A 16,756-nucleotide genomic window follows, 5' to 3' on the forward strand; every position below is an offset into this window, starting at 1 on the left:
GTAAGTGTTAGAAGTCATTTGGAATTTCTTTTCATGCCACGGATATTTCACCTTTTAATGGTCACGCTTGTGTTGCAAGTTGGTTCCATTAGTGAGACAAGTGCACTAGGACAAGAAGCATATATTCTATTCTATGTTAGACAGGGCAGCTTTTCGTGGTTCTCAAGTATGCAAGAGGAAGTTACTGAACATCAAACTAAGGTGAAGAAAGAAAAGGTTGCATCTACGTCTAAATCTTTTCAAAAGCTTTTCCCAGGATCAGATTTCATCACGGTTAATGAGGGGCATGATGGCTACACAAAAAAAATGCTTTGTGAAGAGACTAGATTACCTAGATCAGAATGCATCGTTAGGCTATTAGCTAGGTTTTAAGTTCAGAGTTAGTATGCAAGTTGTGAGAGAAAGAAAGATCCACTTCATAATGTACTTGCTGCCAGGGAGTATTTGTGATATCTTTCTCTATGTAAAGGCTGTTGTAAGTAGCGGTAGGGAAACTGAATCATGCTACCATTTGTTCATTGAGAAATTTCAATATGAACAGTATGATGGGGTGGCAGTTCAAAACAACAGAATGGTGAGTCACATTATGCATGACAGACCATGGTCACACAACAGAATGGTGAACACCATAAATTCCTTGTAAGTCAAAAATTCCCTCAATACACTCCAATAATCTCCAAACCACTTGATGTGGTGATTAACCGAACAACCCCTAACTGGGAGTTTGGTAGCAGAACAAGACTCCAAAGATGCTGCTAGCTACACCCCCTCCGTCCTGATATGAGATTTTTTTTCGGGTCACCTGGCACCAGCCAGCTTAGTCCGGAAATTTGCAGCTAGGACTCCTGAAGGGAAGCCTTGATGAGCTTCTCCGTGAGTTCTTTAGGAAGCCCCATTACACTATCCATTGTACCGACCTACACAGTTTGCAATGTTGAGATGCAGTTGACAACTCATGGTCCAACCTAGAGCCAGATTATGTAAAGGATGCGACTCACAATGGATTCCACGAGGGGCAAAGTCAGCGGATGCTCCACTAGAAGGCCACCAGCTACGTAGAAGACACTGCCCTCCTCAATCTGAGACATACATGAGTGCAAAGTTTCATTGAGAAATCAGATGATTGGAAGAGTGCAGCATGTACCATAACGTACACTTCGTTTCTTGAGAAACCGGGAAGGAGCACTGCACAACATGCCAAATTTGAACGGGTGGGTGTGTTTTGTTGACTTACCAGGCTATCAATTACTTCATCGGGTATCTTGTGGAAATAAACCTGCTCAGGAACAATTATAGTGGAAAGTGTGAGGACTCAAGAAGATGAGAACATGGGATTATATTTATAACTGGATTCTGCATATTCATTAGGATCCATTAGATGTTGTGTGCCAGTGGTAAACAGGGTTATCTGAGCAAGCACCTAATTTCTGATTGGAATCTACAAAGGTAATATACTACTACTGTGCTCAGCCATGATACAGTAAATCTAAATGCTAAATATCAAATTAGTCTCGAAGCTTCAAGATGGATTTCAACTTTATAGAAGAGCACCAGAGCACCTGATCATTAGGAGAATTGGCCCATCAATTTTTGAAAGTGTAAAGCTATCCTCATACAGGTTGTGGTCAGCTGGTCATGTTAGCACTGCATGTTAGGTCACTCCGACTCCGTCACTGTCATTTCATCTATTTAAGGGGACTGAAAGCGGGACCATATTTCAACAGTAAGCTAGAATTACACAAAATCATGTTACTGAAAAACTGATGTGAATTAAAAATCCAGAATTCATGGGTTAGGTACTCATTCATTCATGAAACATCAGAGGAATAACATTCGAAAAAGAAAACATCAGGGGAATCTGGCTATTACTTCAGATTTATCCCATCCTTCCATTCTAACACAGCTTTTCACATTTGTAACAACAACAGATCCAATTGTTGAAGCATGGCTTTGGGAGTAACCTGTAAGCAGTACATGGTTAAACGGACAAGTATAACAGGCCATCTAAGTAATTTGAGCTCACACACGAATACTTTTTTTTTTGCGGGCACGCGAACGGCGTGCCAAATCTTTATAGAAGGGAGCAAACAAATTACAAGAGACCAACGGCGGATGCAAACATCTGCCCGTGGCCAACCCACTCACACCACCTAAGCCTAGAAACCTATCTCGCAGCATGATTCTCCGCTCTCCGCCTCTTGCAGCCCACCAAAGGCTGAACTCCTCTAGCACTGTATCTATAATCAGTAAGCTGAGGCAGAACAATGGAAGTGAGAACAGCAACAGCATGAGTATCCTCATCTATCCACTGAGTGTAGTCAGTCAGATCAAACCGATACGTCGCAACAGCAGTAGAATACTCCTGGACCTTCCGGTCATACTCGAGCCGGAAGCGATATCATCGGCACTCTTGGCTGCATCCTTGACCTCCTGAGTAGCATCGGGGGCAAGGGCAACAGGCGTCGGTGGAATAGGCGCCGTAGGAGCAGTGGGGCGCGGCGGACAGAGGACCTCGCCAAAAAGCACACCCCAAAGATGAAGACCGCGCATGTGACGCGCATGAAGGCAACGAAATCAGGATAATTCGCGGCATCAAAAATCACCGGGCAGCGAGGAATCGCAAGATAGCCTGATGAGGAAGACATGGTTTTTTTTCAGAGACGAGATCAAATCCCGATCGAATTAGCACAGACACGGGCAGCGGCCGGACGCGGGGATTGGCGGGCGGACGGCCTGACGGGCGAAGCGGCCGGGCGGAGACAGCAGGCGGAGACGGCCGGCGGGCGGAGCGCCGGGCGCGGGCGGTGGCCGGACGCGGAGACGGGGTGGGCGGAGACGGGGTGGGCGGAAACGGGGCGGGCGGCCGGACAGGGCGGCGGCCGGACGGGGGCGGCGGGGGAGAGGCGGCGGCGGCGGCCGGGCGCGGCGGCAGGAAGCCGGGGGGGCGGCGACGACTGCGAGGAGAGGAGATAACGTAGCTCTGATACCATGTTAGGGTAATAGACTTGTTGTATTACCAAGGGGCCAAAGGCCACAATATATAGTACATGTACAGGCGCAAATATGCAGGAAACCCCTTAACATATGGGGAAAATATAATATACAGATATATACATCTAACACTATCCTCCCTCCGAAGCCTCTTCCTCGCCTCCGTCCACCATCTCTCTAGATTGGTGTTCTCCTGTGGTTCCTGGAGTTGTGATCCCAGCCTTCTCAAGCATCCAAACCATACCATCTTGGCATATTGGCAGTGCGAGAGGATGTGGTCGACATTATCCTCCTCCTGAAGACAAGTAGCGCATGGATCCGAATGTTCCTGCAACCCGTGACGAGCCCTCCTATCCGAGGTCCAAAGCCTATATCTCAAAGCCAGCCAGCCAAAGATTTTGCACTTGAGCGGTGCAAAAGACCTCCAGATCGGCTTTGCCATCGCCCAAATGATCCTCCCTTGACAAAGCATGTCATAAGTCGCGCTCGTAGTGTACCTACTCGACACCAATCCCTTCCAAGTAATCAGATCCGGCTTGCCGCCCTCCCGGGGTACTCTCTCCATCTCCTCCCAAAGTCGGGCGCACTGCATCCATCCCTCTATAGACAGCTCCCCCACAACATCTGAGAGCCAGGTGTCGTCCTGTAAGGCCTCACTAACCTTCCTAGCGTTCCTCCTCCTTGTGGGGACTAGAGCCGCAACCTTTGGGGCGATCTCCCCTGCGTTTCTTCCATTGATCCATCTGTCAGTCTAGAAGAGAGTGCTCTCTCCATCCCCCACTTTGAATTCCGCCAAACTCTAAAACACCTCTCATTAGCTTCCGGATCGTTGAGTGCAGGCAGCCCTTGCCATGGCCTAGAAGGACATGTGCGACGTAACCAACACCATCTCACCCTGAGTGTCAGCCCTTGCAACCTCAGGTCTTTCACTCCAAGGCCTCCAAACCGAGTCGGTCTGCATATTGTGTCCCAAGCTACTAGGCATTGGCCTCCATTGACCTCCCTCTTCCCTGCCCAAAAGAAGGCTCTCATCCATTTGACCAGCTCCTCAAGCACCCAAGCTGGCGCCTCTGCGACCATCAACTGATGGATCGGCCGTGCACATATTACCGACTTAATGAGAATAAGCCTCCCGGATTTCTGTATCATCCCCCTCTGCCAAGCTGGGATGCAATGTATGACTTGATCGATCAGCGGTTGCCACTCCACTTTAGTCAGCGGTCTCAAGGCCAACTGCATGCCCAGGTATTTGATGGGGAAACCCACTACCTCACAGCCTAGTGTCTCCGCAACTCTGTCGGCATCTCCGTCATGTCCTCTAATCAGCGTGGCCGAGGTCTTCCTATAGTTTACCCAAAGCCCGGAGGCCTCACCAAACACTCTTAGAATGGCCTTAACCGCTTCCAACTCAAAACTCAGCGGCTTACAGAAGATAATCACATCGTCCGCATAGACCGAGATTCTCTGAAGCTCCGTGATCCCCGCTAGCCTAGAGAAGAGCTGACTCTCTGTGGCTTTCTTGACCGCCACAGTTAGCACTTCCATCGCCGCGACAAACAACATAGGTGATGTGGGATCACCTTGTCTCAGTCCCCTGACATGCACAAACCGGCGTCCTGGCACTCCATTCACTAGGACTCTGGTGTTTGCCGTATTCAGCAGTACGGAGACCCACTTTAGGAAGCGCTCTCAAAATCCCAAGCGTCGTAGCACCTCAAAAAGGAAACTCCAAGATATCGAGTCGAAAGCTCTTGTGAGATCTAGCTTCAGCAGCACTCCTAACTGCCTCTGTTGGTTGATCTTCCTTGCCACTTGCCTCACAAGAATGAAGTTATCGTGTAGGGACCGTCCTCGAATAAACGCCGATTGGTTTGTGCTCACCACATCTCCCAATCTTCTCTGAAGTCTGTTTGCCATTAACTTGGAGAACAGTTTGGCAAAGCTATGCACCAGACTAATGGGGCGGTAGTCCTTAACCTCTGTGGCATCCGGTTTTTTAGGGATCAGCGTGATCAGGGCTCTGTTTAGGCGGGCAAAGCCACGACCATCTCCAACGCTGAGTTTGAGCAGCCCAGCTATAATGTCTCTCTTGATTACCGGCCACGCTCTCTAACAAAAAGCTCCATTGAACCCATCTGGTCCAGGCGCCCTGTCAGGGTGCAAGTCCTTGACCACTCCCCATATCTCCTCCTCATAAAACATGTCATCTAACTCCTGAAGGTCGGCTGTCGGTATGTCCAGAACTTCCAGGTCAACGGAATGGTCTCTGGGCTGCGTCCTCCCAAGCAACTGGAAGAAAGTCTCTGTGGAAGCCTCCACTTTCCTCTCCTGATCCGTAACAAGCTCCTCTCCAACCTTCACCGAGGCAATGTAGTTTTTCACTCTTCTACCGTTGGCCACGGCATGGAAGAGCGCCGTATTGGCGTCCCCCTCCCTCAACCATCGCATCCTCGATCTTTGTCTCGCCATCGTTCGCTCTAGCGACGCAAGCCCAAGGACAGATTGCTTGAGCATCTTCCTTAGCCAGAACTCCACCGGAGTGAGTGTACGCCTCTCCTGTGCCACGTCTAAACGTAGAATCAGGGTATTCATGATCGCAATGTTAAGCTTGATGTTCCCAACTCTCTTCTGTCCCCATGACTGTAGGTGCTCTGCGGCATTCCTAAAGAGTGCATCTAGCCTCCGGAAAGGGTCTACAATTGCAGGGTCACAAACCCATGCCTCCTTCACCGCCTCATCAAACCCATCCAGCTTTAGCCAACAGCTCTTGAACCTAAACCTCCTCTTCGGCCTGAACGCCGCGTTGAGAGCCAAATGTAGGGGTGCATGATCCGAAACCGATGAGGAGAGACCTTGCAACACTGCGTCAAAGTGCTGCAAGTCCCAATCCACCAAGACCAACACCCTATCAATGCATGTAAGGGTAGCTCTTTCTCTCTCATTACTCCAAGTATAGGTCCTCCCGTGCATATAAAGGTCCTTGAGCTCATGCTCGTGGACGAAAGCCCTGAAACGATGCATCATGTTTCTGTCCAGATTCTCATTGTTTTTCTCCGACGCATTTAGGATCATATTGAAGTCTCCAGCGACCATCCACGGCCCAGGGCAAAGGGTCCTTCTCTCCGACAATTCCTCCAGAAACATGATTTTCTCCTCTACCGTCTAGGGCCCATACACAGTGGTAAGCCACCACTTTGATCCATCTCTATCCGTGATCTCTCCGGTAATGGCGTAGGAATCATAGCTCACATGGTTGAATTGTATCACCGAGGAGTCCCAAGCCAAAACCACTCCTCTTGTCTCCTCCGCCGGCAAAAACATAAAACCGTCGAAGGACGAGCCCAGACACTGTGAAACATAGAACTCATCCACCTCCGTTACTTTTGACTCCGAGATACACACAATGCTCACATGCAAACTGTCAATGAACTCCCTAATAGCACTCCTTTTAGCTGGATCGTTTGTGCCACGAACATTCCAGAACAACATCTCTAGATTACAATCCATAAACACAGGTAGCAACTCCACTCCACTCTACTGGTCGCCTAATGCGCCGCTACCACTACTCTGCAGCCCTCCTGCTGCTCGAAACTCTGGGGTACCATCTTGCCAAAGATGGACGCCATGACCCTCACGTGTCTGTCACCAAGCGGCGAGTCGAACATCTCGTTGAAGCTGGCCAGGTGCTCCTCATCCACGGACAGCTCCTCAGGGCAAATGCCCAGTGCCTTGAGAAGCACTATCTCTGCTGCAGAGGCCTTGGGCGCCTTCTTCCCCCTCGCATCAGCAGCTACCGCTGCACTCCTAGTCATCCGTCTGAGTGTGAAAGGCTCCGCATCCGCTCTCAGTCTAGACGAGCTCTCCACCTCACGGAGCAGCGGAGGGGCCAGCTTCTTGAGAATGGAGGCACATAATAGCTTGATATGGCCTAGCGCAAGCCTCTCCTGCTGCAGCTCTAGCTCTGTTGTGCCTCCCTCAGCGAACACATCGGTGTAACCTCCTCCAGAACTGGGCCCTCCTGAACTCTGCGCGGGACCATTTGCATGTCGATGTTGGGTCCAGTAAATGACATGCATGGGGAACTCAACAGTTCCCTCTCTACACTCTCCAAGCTCAGATGTTGTTCCGAAGCTGCTCCGCCTGTAACGTTCTCATCTGCGCGTGCTAGCCCACCAAGCTCCCCCTCCGAGAGCGACACCTAGAAGTATTCTTCCTTCTTTCCCCATGCAAGCAACTCCTCCTCCGAGCCTGGGACTCTTGTGGAACACGAGCCAGAACCCGAGCACGTGGCGGACAGCGATGCAACATCCTGGTCTGAACAAGCCTCCTCCACGTCCAAAAACGAGCCAACCGCGCCCTCAGCGGCCCCCACCGAGGGTCCCACCGCATCCAGCCTCATCCTCTTTGCAGCGTGGTCAAAAAAACCAACCAGAACCGCCCCACCTGGGCCCCTGGAAGTGCAACGGAAGATCAGCATCGGGATCCGCTGCGCCCTGCTTTGCTTCAGGATCCGCAGCGGTCGGCAGCGATTCCAGAGCATCTTGCCAGACGACCGCGCCTTTCCCCTGATCGGTTGCTATCTCTGCCCCCCCCCCCCTCTGGGCCCACCTGAGGAATATCCAAGGAATCTTCAGCTGTGGCCATGTGCCCACCATCTCCTCCACCATCCGATCGCGCAGAGGCAGATGATCCGACGGTTGCATGAGCTCCCTCCTTCTCCGCTCCTTCCACCCTGTCCCCGACCAACGGCACAGAGATCGCCTGACCCCCATCTGTCGTAACAGAGTTGGATGCCGCCATCTTGACCGTGAAAGGACCAGGCCGGTCCAAAGGAGGTAGGCCCCACGAGCCCCCCTCCACCACAGGCGTGGCGCCACCTGTCCCACTCTGCCTTGGCTGACCCACTCCACCGGGCCCACAACGGAGATCCGGCGCACCTCTCTTCCACGAACAGATTCTTCTCCGGCGACGGCCAGCTTCGCCGCCACCACCTCCATGACCGTCCTGAGGACCCTCACCCTGCCGCGCCGCACCAGCATCACCATCAAGCCATGGCTCCTCTACGGCAACAACGTGTATCAACACCTGGTACTGCAGAGTTTTGATCTCATGTGCATCCGCGGACTCCGGCGTGCTCAGCTCAGTCATCGGGAGCTCCCTCGCCGGCGACCTTGCACGCGTCACCTCCCTCAGCGGTTCGGGCACCGCAAGCGTGCGCACCACCAGAATTGCGCTCAGTTCCGACGTACAAGCCGTGAGCTTGAACAACGAAAGGTCGGCCCTTGACCTTGTCTCCGGCGCGAGCTCCTCCACTGCGCAGCTCTTGCCGAGCAGATCTTCTACCACCTCAACATCCCATGCATGCAGTGGTATCCCTTCCAGAACCAACGACACCCTGGACCTCAACGCCACCTGTTTGGCCTGGGCTTGGCGGTTCCACGGCCGGAATGCGAGCGGCGCTCCCGCGACCAGCACGGAAGGCAGGGCCGCGACATGCCTCCTGACCTCTGCAGACTCCAGCACCACCAAAAAATCCTCCAGAGCATGAGCATGAACTGAGAACGCAGTGGCCGGCACACCTCTCCATCTCAAAGCCGCCGCCACCTGCTCCGGCGAAACCTCCGGCCTCCGTCCTCCGACGGGGGCAACCATGGCGAAACGGAGCCGCCGCTCCAAGTCACACATGGCCACAGTCCTCCGCACCACGCACAGAGCAGGCACCACGTGCACCGGCGGTCCCGCCATGACGGGCTCTGGCTAGACCGACAGCGGCGGCCAAGCACCCATGGGTGGAAGGCTCAGCGGGAGAGGGGCGACCGTGTGACAAGGGATTAACTTGTCAATGCCTACAAGTAGTAGACTAGGGTTTCATTGGATGTAGAGGGCAAGTAGATCTCGAAGGTTTCAGCCGAAAAGTACTCGACGATGTAAAAGCTAGGGTTTGAGAGACAATGATTCGATCCTTTCTTTGTCCCTCGACTCCCCCTTATATAGGAGGTGGAGCCGAGGGATTCGTGATTTACAAGTTTACAGAGTCCGGGAGGGTTTCTAACCCTTCCCGCAAGATTACAAATAATGCCTCCTATTACAACTCTAGCTTTCCTTAATAATATCTTGGGCTTCCGAATCTTCTTATCCTTCGGGTCGTGGGCCTTCAGTAAACCCCGGGTACCTTCTTCGGCAGGCCCATTGGGGATGCCTATGTCAGTAGCCCCCGAGATTTTACTTGAATCGCAGAATCAGGGAAAATCTCCACCTTTATATTTATTCTATAACTCTGAACTTTACCACATATCTTTGCATACGAATTTCTATATTGTACAGGGATAATGGTAGTTGGGGCTAGTTCATCTGACGGATCAGGTACTAGTTAAGCTGCTCTAGTGGCAATCCGCAAAAACCTACTTCAAAATCACGTCCCTGGACATGATCTCGGGATACTTGGTGTAAACTTCGACAGGTGCCGCTTAAGGTCTTACCATTCGTCGAGTCCCGGTCATATTTATCGGGTACCTAACGCGTCCGTTAGGATTTTTCTTCGTATCTGTTGATACGGAAAAAAGTAGCAAACCGACGTCGAGAGACGGCGCCACGCCACACGAACGGATCCGGGGTCTTACCTTCGCAAAGTTTTGCGGCATTCGAAAATTATTCGCAACTTTGGCGTTACGAGAATATATTGTCGAGTGCTTATTCGGTCTGTTGGAATAGCACATTTTATCGAGTCAATGTATGACTTATATTGCCTTCCCGATGGGAGTATATGTAGAGTTATTTGTATAACTCGAAATATACTCACTTCTTTCTTTCTTTCTTTCTCTTCTCTTTTCTTCTTCTCTTTTTTTTATAATTTCATCGGGCACGCGAACAGCGTTCCCGATGGGAGTAGCCCCCGAGGCTACAACCAAGGACTTGTGCTTGGTTGTAGGCTCAACATTTTAGTGCCTCATGTCACTATATTGTCATTCTTTCTTGATGTTTATATCTATCGGATGCGCGAACAGCGCTCCCGATGGGAGTAGCCCCCGAGGCTATGAACAAATGCTTGCGTTTGGTCATAGGCTCTCGCCATTTCTATTTTGCCATATTCGAATGTTTCTGTCTTTTTTTTTTTAAGTAACCCCCGAGCATTTGAGCAAAAACTTGTATTTGATCAAAGGCTCTCGAAACAATAATCTTCTGCTGTCGCCATTCTTGTGAAGCTTCATATCCGAGTTTTTCTTTTACCAAGGTGACATCACTGCTGATGACAGCCACAACCAATGTATCGGGAAAATGCGAGAACCACTATCTCTCTGCCTTATGGGCCCAGAAATCTTGTCAATTTGACACGTCGTGCAAGTGGGGGACACACGTCCTCCGCTTTTCCTGGCGCATGTACTGTAGCTTCTGTGCTTTCTCGTCTGTGTGAAATTACTTTTTACCCCTTGTCCACGTGTATACCATCTGTTCCGCAATCTCTCAATCCAACGGCGCGTCGATTCACCGCACCTCTATATAAAGATATCATCTTCCTCCTCTGGTCTTTTCGCTCGCGCCGCACTTCGCCTCTGCAAAAATCCTCCATTGCTCCCATTGCTTCAAGCGCTCATCCACGCTCATACTTTTCTCCTCCACGCTCATTGATGCCACCTCGCGCGCGTCTGACCGAGCACGGCACTCCGAGAATCCACCATGGCCACCGAAGATGCGGAGTGGGAGAGATCCAAAATCTCCGGCCGGGATATGAATCTGCTGAAGAAAGCGGGATTCACCAAGAAGGAGAACGCGTTGCGCTTCCCCAAGGAGGAGAGCTATCCATCGCCTCCCATGGAGTACCGGGTCGAGTTTGTTGACCACCTCATCCGCGGTCTTTCTCCCCCTATCCACGAATTTCTTCGGGGTCTCCTTTTTGTCTATGGGCTTCAGCTACACCAGCTGACGCCCAACTCCATCCTCCACGTGTCGATTTTTATCACACTGTGTGAGTGCTTCCTCGGGGTCCAACCTAATTGGGCTTTGTGGAAGCGCATTTTCTGCATCCGCCGTAATGGCTCTCACGGCGTCGCCTATAATATTGGCGGCGTCGTTATCTATGTTCGTCCTGATGTCGATTATTTCGACGTCAAATTCCCCGACTCCGTCCAAGGGTGGCGAAAGAGATGGCTCTATGTGCACGAAGAAAGCTCCGATTCAGTGGAGTACAACATCGCTCCCTTTGATGGAAGAGCCAAGATTCTTCGCCGCCGATCCTGGGATGCTGAAGCTACCGAAGAAGAGAAATCGGCGACAGAGGCGCTGATGACTGGCATACGTGAGCTTCAGAACACCCGTGGCAAGGAATTATCGGGTATCCAAATCACCGCCTACTTCCTTAGGATTAGAGTGCAGCCTCTGCAAGCTCGCAAAAACCCCCTTTGGATGTACGCCGGTGACGAGGATGTCGAGAGGCTCTCCAAAGAACTTCATGTGAAGGACTTAGAGAAGCTGATCCGAAGGATTTCCAAGCTTAGCAAGAGAGATACTGTCCCATCTTCTTGCCGCATTACGCCATACAGTGGCGCCAATCCCCTCCCCGAGGTAATTTTCCCACTTAATTGCTATATTGTCTCCTCGAGTTTTGCTATTTTATCGACTACTGCCTTGCTAGCTTTTTTGCATAATCTCTTTTTATCGACACTCTATCATTATCTCAGAACCACCCCGTTTTCGCTTCTCTTCCTCCTCTTCCTGAGGGTGGAGAAGTTGAAGACCGTACTGTTGTCGATGATGACAACCAAGGCACCTCGCGTCCTGAAAGTGAAGTCGCGGGTTCTCACAAATCCGCGGCTTCTTCTGAAAAAGACGCTGAATGCGAGGCCATCTGCCTCGACCCACTCCCTTCCACCTGCTTGTTTCTCCAAGGAACAAGAGGAAAAGGGAGGAAATCGAAGATTCCGGCACCTCCAAAGCCGAAGAAATTGGTCCTTCAGAAAGAAGGCAGTTTTCAATCCATACGAAGATGCCCTCGTCAGCTCGTAAGTGACCCCTTGCTTTCTTAATGTTTTGATCCTGCCAATTTCCGTCTATCTCGCTCCTTATACTGTCGCCATTTTTTGTAGTGGTGACGAGGAAGAAACGCCAGCTATTGACGCGACTGCTCGAACGAGTACATCGCGTACTTTAGTTGTCTCGGAAGTGCACGTTGAAGGAGAAGAATCTTCGCCTCCTTAACAAAACATCCAACAGCCTACTCCTCCTGCAAGCCCCCGTGTCCCTTCACCAAAAAGGGCAGGGTTTGAATCAGTCACGGAACCTACCTTACAATTGGGTGGTTCCTCGACTCCTCTTTTGGATGATGTAAGTCCCTTCTCTCTTTTGTGCCAAGTTTTTGTTTCCGATGCTCTCGACTTTTTTCGTTTGCCCTGTTTGTGCTTGATGCTGTCGAGCTCTTTACTATATTGACACTTTCTTTCTCTATCTTTCTATATTAGCCTTTGATTAAGGAACTCATCCGCATCGGTGCCCAGTTTGTCGGGTACCGTGAATACGCTAGCAAGGCTGAAGGTATCATTTTGCTACTCCTCCTAGCCCACAGCTTCTCTCTCCTTTTTTGTCGTCGTTTTGACTGGTTTTGACTATGTTGGCGAGAAAATCTTGCGGAAGCCAACCAGCGTGCTGATGCACTTGCTAAAAAATTGGAGCAAAGTGAAAAAGCTCGTAAGAAGGCTGAAGCAGATGCCAAGAAAGCCAAGGCCGACGCTGAAAAGGCGAAGGCAGATGCTGCTTGCGTTGAAGATCTTCGGAAGAGGCTTCATGACGCAGAGAATGCTTTGAGCGACAAAGTGACTGAGCAAGTTGCTCGAGAAGGAAAAATCCTCAGTCGCTTGGAGTCACAGAGCCGATGTTTTGTCAGTAAGTGCTTGAATCCTTGTGCATTTTCTCGGGTAACTTCATATTTTCCGAGCATTCTTTATTTACGAGTTACCCTTTGCTTGTTCTCAGGGAGAACTCATCAAGACTACGAAGTGGATGGTCCTGAAGGCGACGAGCTTCTCGACGCGCTGTCCCTTCTTGAAATTCATGGGGATGAAGCGCGTGACGGCCTTGCTGCCACGGAGGCAGGTCTATCGAAGCTTTTCCCCTACTTCTTCCCGAAGAAAGAGGATCCCAGCACTTTTGTTGGTCTTGCCAAAAGCTTCAACGTGCCGCAAGATCTTGGGCTCAAGCTTCGCCAAGAGGGCCTAAAGATTGGCGTTGAAGGCACCATCGCACTGATTGCTGATAGCCATCAGAACGTCGATTGGACCAAGGTTGGCAATATAAGGGAGATGGAGACGAAGGAATGGCAATCTCTAATTAAAGCTGCCAAGCCTCCCTCAAAACCAATCCTTTCCTTCCTTGGTGTTAAACCAACTCCTGCTCCAAGCACATCCAAGCCGGAGGTCAAGTAGACCACCTCTTCTTTTATTTTCTTTTCTTCTTTTTCTTTTGATGTTGTCGCCAAAGTGTCTTTGGCGACACCTACCCCACTAGCTTGCTAGGGCTTTCTCCATTGTAATGCCTTGTACATATTAATGGAATTCTATCTTGCTTGATGATTGATGTCGAACCTTTTAATTTCAGTTGATATTTGATAACTATACTCCAACTCCTGCTCCTTCCGATAATTTGCCTACTTCTCGCCCGAGGAAAGTGCTTGTTAGTACTGAACTTGGTGAAGATTCCTCGAGTAGAAATTTATCGCAAGATTTGGAAGAACTTCGTCAACAGCTTCAGTATGCGAAGAAGCAAACACTTAAGATGATGGAGCAATCTCGTAAGGCATCCGAAGCAGAAAAAGTTGCACTTCAACAAGCTCAGGAAGCCATGGCTGCCAAGCAAGCCGCCGTTTCTGAAGCTGAGAAGGCAACCACCCGAGAGAATTTTATGCTTGAATTGATGAATGAAGCTAGTGTGGATATGTCAGGTATGCTTTTCCAAATCAAAACTTCTGTCTTCCTGCTGTATCCCTCTTTTTTTTTTTGAAATTCCTGTGCTGTCGTCAAATAGGTTCCTTTCTCGATGCTGCTGCTGAAGAAGAGAGGGTAAACGCAAGGACAAATCTTCTCGTTAACCTTTCTCTTGACCATGGTTCTCTGTTCTGGGCCACTCCAGAGCGAACCCGACAAATTGTTAGGTTTCAAGACCGCGCCTGTCAGGTTCGCGAGTTCCTTGATTTCTGCACCAGAACATTGACCCTGGTTTACAAGACGATGTTTCCTCGGAACGAGGCACCCGACACTATTCTTGGTTTGTTGGAGAAGTTTCAAGATGCCCCTCGTATCCATCACTTTGTGCGGGCTCAACTATCTGTTGGTGCCAGGTTTGCTATGATGATGATCAAAATCTGCTATCCCAAGTTTGACATGAGCCAAATTGTTACCAAGTGTTTAGCCAAGATGGCGAAAAGGAAAAGGGATGTCAGCAAAATTGATGATCATGTGACCCACGTTGCGAGAAGATATGATGGATGAACTTCTTCGGATGGACTACGAGTTCTTCGAAAGGGGCAGCTATGCTGAACATAGTACTCGTACTGCAAATACTGGACGGATGACCATAGATAATATACTGAGCCGCAATTGACTTTCTTTTTCTTTTAACCTGTCGATTTTTCTCGGGAATGGCGTCCTGTATTGTTGTAAACATATACTATATTGTAAAGTTAGGAGATATTTATATTTTTCTTCCTCAAGCCCCCGAGTGTTTCGGTGGTAAATCTCTTTATTGTGTATGCGAGGTTGTAAACCAAGGCACCCAAATTCTTATTGAATATACTATATTTGCGGGTACAAGCCCCCCGAGTATTTTGTTCTTTTGCTGATTGCTATTTTGTACCTTCTTTTTATTTGGCGAGGTATTTGGTACCAAGGCGAAATATTTTTTGCCCGTTAGATTCATCTATGTTGTGTATATATTGTAACTTCGAGGCGTAAGCCCCGAGCATGTCGAAGAAAAAGATATGTATCTCCACTATCTTTATCATATTGCAGCACCTCGAGCCCGCCTCATTAAAAACCTTTCCCGGCCCCACTCGGTGCCCCGAAAAAGGAAAAGAGTGCGTCTGGAAACTCGCGGGCGTTTCAGTACATTGTGTTTTTACAAGGAGGACTATATTTCGACACTAAGCGTAAAAACGCCTTAGCTGTGCCACGTTCCAGGGTTTTTCTCAGGAACCCCGGTTTTCTTATCCTTGATCATGTACGCTCCTCCTTCGATGACTTCCGTGATGATGTAAGGGCCAAGCCATGGCGACTCGAGTTTTTCAGTACGTTCTTGATTGAGTCGCAGAACTAAGTCTCCAACCTGAAAGGATCTTGGTCGCAGACGTCGACTGTGATAGTTTTCAGGTCTTGCTGATATTTAGTGACCCTTGACAATACTTCGTCTCTGGCTTCGTCCAATGCGTCGACATCGTCTTCCAGTGCCTTCCTTGAAGCCTCCTCATCATATTCCGTGACTCTTGGAGAATCATGCTCTATCTCTATTGGTAGTACTGCCTCAGCTCCATGGACCAGAAAAAACGGAGTTTCTTGTGTCGCCGTATTTGGTGTTGTTCGGATACTCCACAGCACACTTGTCAGCTCCTCTGGCCAAGTATGTCGAGCCTTTTCCAATGGCCCTAACAAACGCTTCTTGATACCATTGCAGATGATACCATTGGCTTTCTCGACTTGGCCATTAGTTTGAGGATGCGCAAGCGACGCGAAGTGCAATTTGATGCCTACCTCTGCACAGTACGCCTTGAATTCCTTGGATGTGAAGTTACTGCCATTGTCCGTGACGATGCTATGAGGTACTCCAAACCGAAAAACAATGCCCTTCACGAATTTTATTGCTGATGCTGCGTCTGGTGAATTTATCGGCTTTGCTTCTATCCACTTGGTGAATTTGTCGACAGCGACGAGCATGTACTCGTATCCTCCTGGCGAAGCTTTGTGTAACTTCCCCACCATATCGAGACCCCACTGAGCAAAGGGCCAAGATAAGGGTATTGGCATCAATTCCGCTGCCGGAGAGTGAGGCCTTGCGGCAAATCTCTGGCACGCGTCACAAGTTCGCACTATCTCCTTTGCGTCCTCAATCGGCTGTCAACCGGTAAAATCCAGCTCGAAAGACCTTGGCTGCAATAGCTCGACTGCTCGCGTGATGACCACATGTTCCTTCGTGTACATCCTTCAGGATTGTCCTTCCTTCTTCGGGTGTAACGCACCTTTGTAACACACTCGAGATACTTCGCTTGTACAACTCCCCTTTGACCACCGTGAAAGCTTTGGATCGTCTAATAACTCGTCTTGCTTCGACTGAATCGTCGGGTATTGTTTTCCTTATGATGTATGATATGTACGCCTGCATCCATGGAATTTGTACCATCAGTACGAGATCCTGTTCCTCTTCTTCGTCCAATGTTTCTTTCGTAGCCCCGAGGGTTTCTCATCCTTCTCCTTTGTTGATTTCTTCGGCTTTGTGGATCTCTCTGTTATCTCCTCCCAGAATACGCCCGGACGAATCGCGAGACACTGCGACCCGATGTTTGCAGGAACATCGGCTTCATCATTGCTTAGCCTGCTGATGTGATTTACCTCGCATCCATCAAATAATTTCTCGAGCTCGTTGTACACTTCTTTGTATGCCACCATGCTATCATTGACTGCGTCACATTGGTTCATGACTTGCTCGAGCCACCAATTGTGAGTCGCCAAAGATTTTTAGTCGAGTTGCGCCGCAAGCTTTTTCCATCTTCATCCCGTGTATAAGAGCTTCG

General features: G+C 49.7%; 1 protein-coding gene across 4 annotated transcripts in view; it reads right to left on the reverse strand.

The window, feature by feature from the left end:
• Positions 1–558: 558 nt before the first annotated feature.
• The window catches only part of LOC124697109 (7-methyl-GTP pyrophosphatase-like), a 29,258-nt gene continuing 13,060 nt past the window's right edge, over positions 559–16,756 (reverse strand). For 3 of the 4 annotated variants that reach the window (XM_047229745.1, XM_047229746.1, XM_047229744.1), the window contains 4 exons: positions 1,870–1,961; positions 1,235–1,276; positions 999–1,079; positions 559–917 (listed from right to left, as the gene is read on the reverse strand). In XM_047229745.1, the coding sequence (XP_047085701.1) occupies positions 837–917; positions 999–1,079; positions 1,235–1,276; positions 1,870–1,961 (296 nt within the window). In that variant the 3' untranslated portion in view covers positions 559–836. The remainder of the gene's footprint in view (positions 918–998; positions 1,080–1,234; positions 1,277–1,869; positions 1,962–16,756) is intronic. The other variant, XM_047229743.1, reaches the window with a different exon arrangement.

Source organism: Lolium rigidum, chromosome 3 (assembly GCF_022539505.1).
Source record: "Lolium rigidum isolate FL_2022 chromosome 3, APGP_CSIRO_Lrig_0.1, whole genome shotgun sequence".
NCBI lineage: Eukaryota > Viridiplantae > Streptophyta > Magnoliopsida > Poales > Poaceae > Lolium > Lolium rigidum.